At 32.2% G+C, this 5737-nt stretch overlaps 1 protein-coding gene across 1 annotated transcript; it reads left to right on the top strand.

The window, feature by feature from the left end:
• LOC107612109 (zinc finger protein WIP2) lies at positions 321 to 4200 on the top strand. Its single transcript, XM_016313932.1, has 2 exons — positions 321 to 1047; positions 3654 to 4200. Exons 1-2 carry the CDS (start codon positions 322 to 324, stop codon positions 4089 to 4091), a joined length of 1164 nt encoding a protein of 387 aa, XP_016169418.1. The 5' UTR covers position 321; the 3' UTR covers positions 4092 to 4200.

Genomic DNA, 5737 nt, shown 5'->3' with positions numbered 1-5737 from the left:
TGTTTGTTTTAATAAATAATAATATATACTATATCTAAATTTATTTCAAGAATATATGTTAAGAATAAGACTGAACACGCTGACACGTGATGATATTTAGGTGTGTTTAAGTGTGTCCGGAAAAGAATTTTTTATTTTTTATTAAGACACAGTTAGACACATCAGGTCGTATCTAAAATGTGTCCAACACACAAACACAACAACTCAACGAAATGTCCGCTTGATAGTTCATTTATATACCTATATTCCAAACTTTCTTAAACATGGTAGCATATATATATAGAAACAACCTAAGGATGAAAGCATATCTAAACATTCACAATGACAGACCCACATTATTCCAATCTATACGCTTCATCAGGAAGGTTCAACTTCATGCCCCTCCACCCTCATTACTTCCCTTCTTCCTCCTCCTCCTCTTCTTCTTCTTTCATTTCTAATCAAAATTCCATTAATAGTTCCCTCTTCTCATCACCATCGTATCCTCTCTATTTCTCAAACACCAGATTATTCTCCGTCCAATTGGAACCACCCTCTTCATCATCTTCTTCTTCCGTGGCAGCACTGCCTCCTCCTCCTTCTTCCCCTCCTCTCATAGAAGCCCTTCCTTTCATAAACACTATAAGCCTCAAAAACCATAGCAACAACAATAGCAGTGATCAAGAAGTAGTGGTGGACAAGAAGAGAAAAGACAACAACAAAAAAGATCAAGAGAATCTTTTGGCTGATGATGATTATGATGATAACGAAGGTGTTGCCGTAGCGCTACGAATAGGGCTTCCTAATAGCGTGTCTGATAATACTTCCGGTATTGATGATCGGCAAAAGAAGAAGAAGATCTCATCAAACTCAGAAGAAATTGTGGGAGAAAAAGATGAAGTGATGAGCGTGGTTTCTGAGCATCACCCTTCGTTGTTAGAGAGATTTAACAATAACAAGACACAGTTTCAGTATTGGATTCCCACAGCTTCTCAGATTCTCATTGGTCCTACTCAGTTCTCATGCCCAGTCTGCTCCAAGACTTTCAACCGATACAATAATCTTCAGGTGACAGTTTATTAAGTCCTTAGTCCCTCCATTAAATAATTAAGGGCTCATAAATTTTTTGTCAATAATACATCCAGTGAAATAGAATTTTTGAGTCTTTTTCGTCACTGTAAATTTGGGCATCATATAAACACTTCATTAATCATCTTGGTCTGGGTTGGTTCGGTTGAGTGATTAGTTCACTCGTCCGTCTAAATAAGTGTTGAAAATTTAAATTTTGTTTTGTACATGTAACAATCAAGTGTTCAGAGACAAATATTTAAATAAAATCTTAATTCGCAATAGATTAATTCTTAACGTAAGAAGTCAAAAAATACAGTGAAAAAACTAAAATAATTATAATCACTTTATTAAATTTAGAATATAAATGGCATTTTTTAAAATACATAATAGTCACTTGGTTAGTATTAAATATATTTAAACTTTTTTTTTTCTTTAAAAGGCATTTTTCATCGCATTATTAGCCATAAATTTAGTTTTCTATAATTTACTTTAATGTATTCTTAATTAATTAATATTTTGTTAATTGGTTTACCTTATTCTCTTTTTCGGCCGGTGTTTGATCATTTTTGGAGTCATACATGCATATTCCTTTTGCATATGTCATAACTAATATGGTAGTAAGACTACTATATATGTATATTGATAAGTTTTTCTTTTTGCTTTTGGTTTAAGAAATCAATTCAAACTTCTGATGAAATTTTTCCATCTTATGTCAAACTAGAATATTGTGTGTTCTGCACAACACTAATAAAAACTAAGTCATAATTAATAACAGTACTCGTGAAGAAATTAAAATGGCAGACTACTCCAGTTGTTGCTAAAATGCAATTTTGTAAATTTAATGGAACCTAACATCTATCTGTCAAGAATTACGGATCGGTCCATTAAAAACTTGGATTTGGATATCTGAACTACTTATTTGTACAGATTGTACGAACTTACCACCCTATTGTGGAAAGGACTATAAATTAAATATTATGATTATTGTTTGACTGATAAATCATGTTATTATTTAAACCTTTCAAAATTCAAATAGCCTTGCTTGTTCTTGTTAATATTTTATAGTATTGTACTTTGTTATTCATTTCAAGGGCAGTTTGAAAGATGAAATAATTAATGTATGACTTTGTGTTAGGTAGTTAATTTGTTGCTTTTTTGTTTTATTATCACTCAAACCATGATTTTCCCATTTTACTTAACAATAAACTATTCTTTCATTCGATTTGTTTTCGTTGTTTTTTATCATTCGCCAATGCTATATGCTCAATATATATATAGCTAGCTAGCACTTAATCATTAGCATATTCTTATAAGCTAAGCTAAATTGATAGTCATAAAAATTGCTGGTCCCTCAACCTTTTTCTTATCATTATCACTTAAGATTTTCTTAACTCCAGTGAAATAAAATAGTTAGGTACTTTAATAAAAAGAATACTAAAACATATCTATAATATATTGCAACTGAGTTTAGAGTTTAATAATATATATTTCATATTTTACTTGAGCTCAATGCATGTCTCGTATTTAACTTTTATCCCCTCTTAGTTACTCCTTTCGGAATCTTTCCATTTGAAGGTGTAGGGGGGCGAGTTTCAACTTTCACATAATCCATAGTTATGCTGCTTCCTATTAGAGCAACTTAGTGAGTTAATGCCTTAAATTAAGTTTCATGACTGAGCCTGATTATAAAAGTTTTTCTATGTCGGTATAGACTATAAAAGTTTGTTTCCTCAGTATCTATATATAGTTTCATATTTCATATTTTGTATCAACAAAAAGTGCATATTTTATATTATACTTATTTTCTTATTTTTCACTTTTTTGTGTAGTTCTCAATATAACATTCAAGTTCTAGTTTTCTGCTCGTACATTTAGTTGACAGTGATTATATATATCTCATGTAAGTATAGATATCTCACACATTAATCAATAGTAGTTGTCCTTTTCAATAGATGTCGGTAGTTGTTAATGTTATTGATATAGTATTATTGTACATCAAGGCTCAGTTTGATTACTATCTTAGAAATAAATGTATAAACACCATATGCAGAAATATTTAATAGTATTGAAATACATTAAAACAAAACAGTAATACTAGATACACAATAACTCATAACATATTCATAATATTTATAGTTATATATTTATTACATTTAAAATAATATAATTATTTTAATAATAATTAATAAATATTAAATAAATAAATTATTTTTATAATTAAATTTAATCAAAGTCTTTTTTATGTTTTTTCTTTTTCTCCCCGTTCTTCTTCGACTAAAATTTTTTGTTATCTATCCTTAAACTACTGGATCATTTTGATTAAACATATTATCAAAATGAATTGATAATGTAACAAAACAAGTTTTATTGTTTCCCAAACATCATTGTTATTTTAATGTGTATCTAACAAGAAACAACATGAACGTTTATGTTTTCATCGTTTAAACTCCCAATTAGAAACTCAGGTGTAGTAGACTTCACGTGAAGTTGATAGTTAACGGCTCTCAACTATTAACTTCACGTGAAGTCGATTGCTCCTCAGTTTCCACCTTAAACTAAACATGATATATAGATTATTTCTCAATTCTGTGATTGCTTTATAGATGCATATGTGGGGACATGGATCTCAATACAGAAAGGGACCAGATTCTCTAAAAGGAACACAACCAACAGCAATGCTAAGGCTTCCATGCTTCTGTTGTGCGCCAGGTTGCAAGCACAACATAGACCACCCAAGAGCGAGGCCTCTCAAGGACTTCAGAACCCTCCAAACGCATTACAAGCGAAAGCACGGTGTAAAACCCTACGCTTGCCGGAAATGTGGCAAGCCGTTTGCCGTGAAAGGCGATTGGCGGACGCATGAGAAGAACTGCGGCAAGATCTGGTATTGTTTGTGTGGGTCTGATTTCAAGCATAAGAGGTCCCTGAAGGATCATGTCAAAGCCTTTGGCCATGGACATGGTGCTTTTGGTATTGATTGCATGCAAGAGGAGGATGAAGCAGCTTCCGAAGTTGAACATGATGGTGATTGCTCCTTGTAGAACCTGGAATAATTAAACCCAAGTTTACATATCATATATTACGTAATATGTATAAATGATTGTAATAGACTATTGTATAATGATACCCTTCTTATTTACCTTGCTCAAATTAGTGCTTTTTCTTGGAATAAATTTTTGTTTTTATTCATGAAAATTGACAACAGCAAATTTTTTTTATAATCGAAAGAAATTAATTTTGTATCACGGAAGATAAATACAATATTATTATACATTTTTATTCGTAAAAATTTAAAATACTGATAATTTTATTTATAAATAAAATTAATATTTTAATATTTTTATTACACAAACATATTTTTTATTAGTACAAAATTAGTTTGTAAATAATAAGTTATTCGTTGTTCTTATTCTGATAGGGGTTACAACTAATTTGAAGAATAAATTGAAAATGAGAAAAAATATATGTAATAAAAACAGTAACCAAGTTTAAAAGAAAGAATAAGCGTATAGTAAGTATAAGAAGAAGAAAATAGAAGTATAAGAGTCAAGAATTTTCGATCACCTGTACAATTAGGTGTTAGTTCAGTCACAGATAAAGAGTATACAGAAAAGAATGAAAGAAAATAACATAGAGAAGAATATTCACATTGCATAATACCTTGCTCTTTGTTCCTTCCTTACTATTTGTTGTTCTTCTCCACTAATTAGTTAGGCTCCTTGCGTTTGAGTGTCTCTCTCTAGCTCCTCTTTTAACTGTTTTGCTTCTTCTACTTGTACCATTACATTCCTTGGTGAAAAATAACTTTATCATCAAGGTCAAAGGAAGAGTATTGCACCTTCAAAAATTTCATACGGTTCTCAAATAGCTTCTTCTGCTATTATGGGTTGCCATTGTATAAGGACTTTTACCTGTCATCTTTTATGTCTCTTGACCATTCGCCCCAGTATCAAATGGGGTTGGAGTTTGTACCCTTAATCTTCTAGTAAACATTGGGGTGGCAATGGGTTAAGTCTAGTTTGATTTTGGGTTTATAAATGATGACAAACATTCATATGGGTTGAAAGCTCAATATTGTTTGATGAGTGTTTTTATTATTGCAGGTCCAAGTATCCTAATTCATGCTGCATCAGCCCATCACAGCAAATAGAAGAACAGTTCATATTGTTTCTTAGTGCTGTAAACAAGTCCAACAATTCTTCATAGCAACGTTCAGCATATTAAATGATTATATATATATATTTGCTAAAAGCAATATGAGGACAGCTGTATCATGCAAGGACAGGTGTGGCTCTGTAAAAACAAGCAAGGACACAAAGGGCACACTCACTAACCCAAGGACATTAGCAAAGCATTGTTGTGGATCATGGTTGAGCAAAAACAAACTTTCACATAGCAGCAGCAGCAGGAAAATGGAGCAAAATGAAAAAGAAGAGCATGTCTTAGAAGAAGGCCAAGCAAAGGACAGCAGGAGTAGTGGTCGAGCTCCTCGGACAGTAGAGATAGTGGAGCATGATGAAGAAGGACAGCTTGCTAGCTGTGCCAGCTCCAACGGGCAGCAAGGACAAGCAAAAGAAAGAAGCAACAATGAAGCCAAGTTGAAGATATATAACAAGCTTCATTCCAGTGTTTCAAGGCAAGGAAGAGAGCACACACACTCAGAGCACCATCTCTAACACAGAGCTGG

This window comes from Arachis ipaensis, chromosome B08 (assembly GCF_000816755.2).
Source record: "Arachis ipaensis cultivar K30076 chromosome B08, Araip1.1, whole genome shotgun sequence".
NCBI lineage: Eukaryota > Viridiplantae > Streptophyta > Magnoliopsida > Fabales > Fabaceae > Arachis > Arachis ipaensis.
Note: the sequence above shows the minus strand (reverse complement) of the source record. Positions and strands in the feature narration are given on the sequence as shown.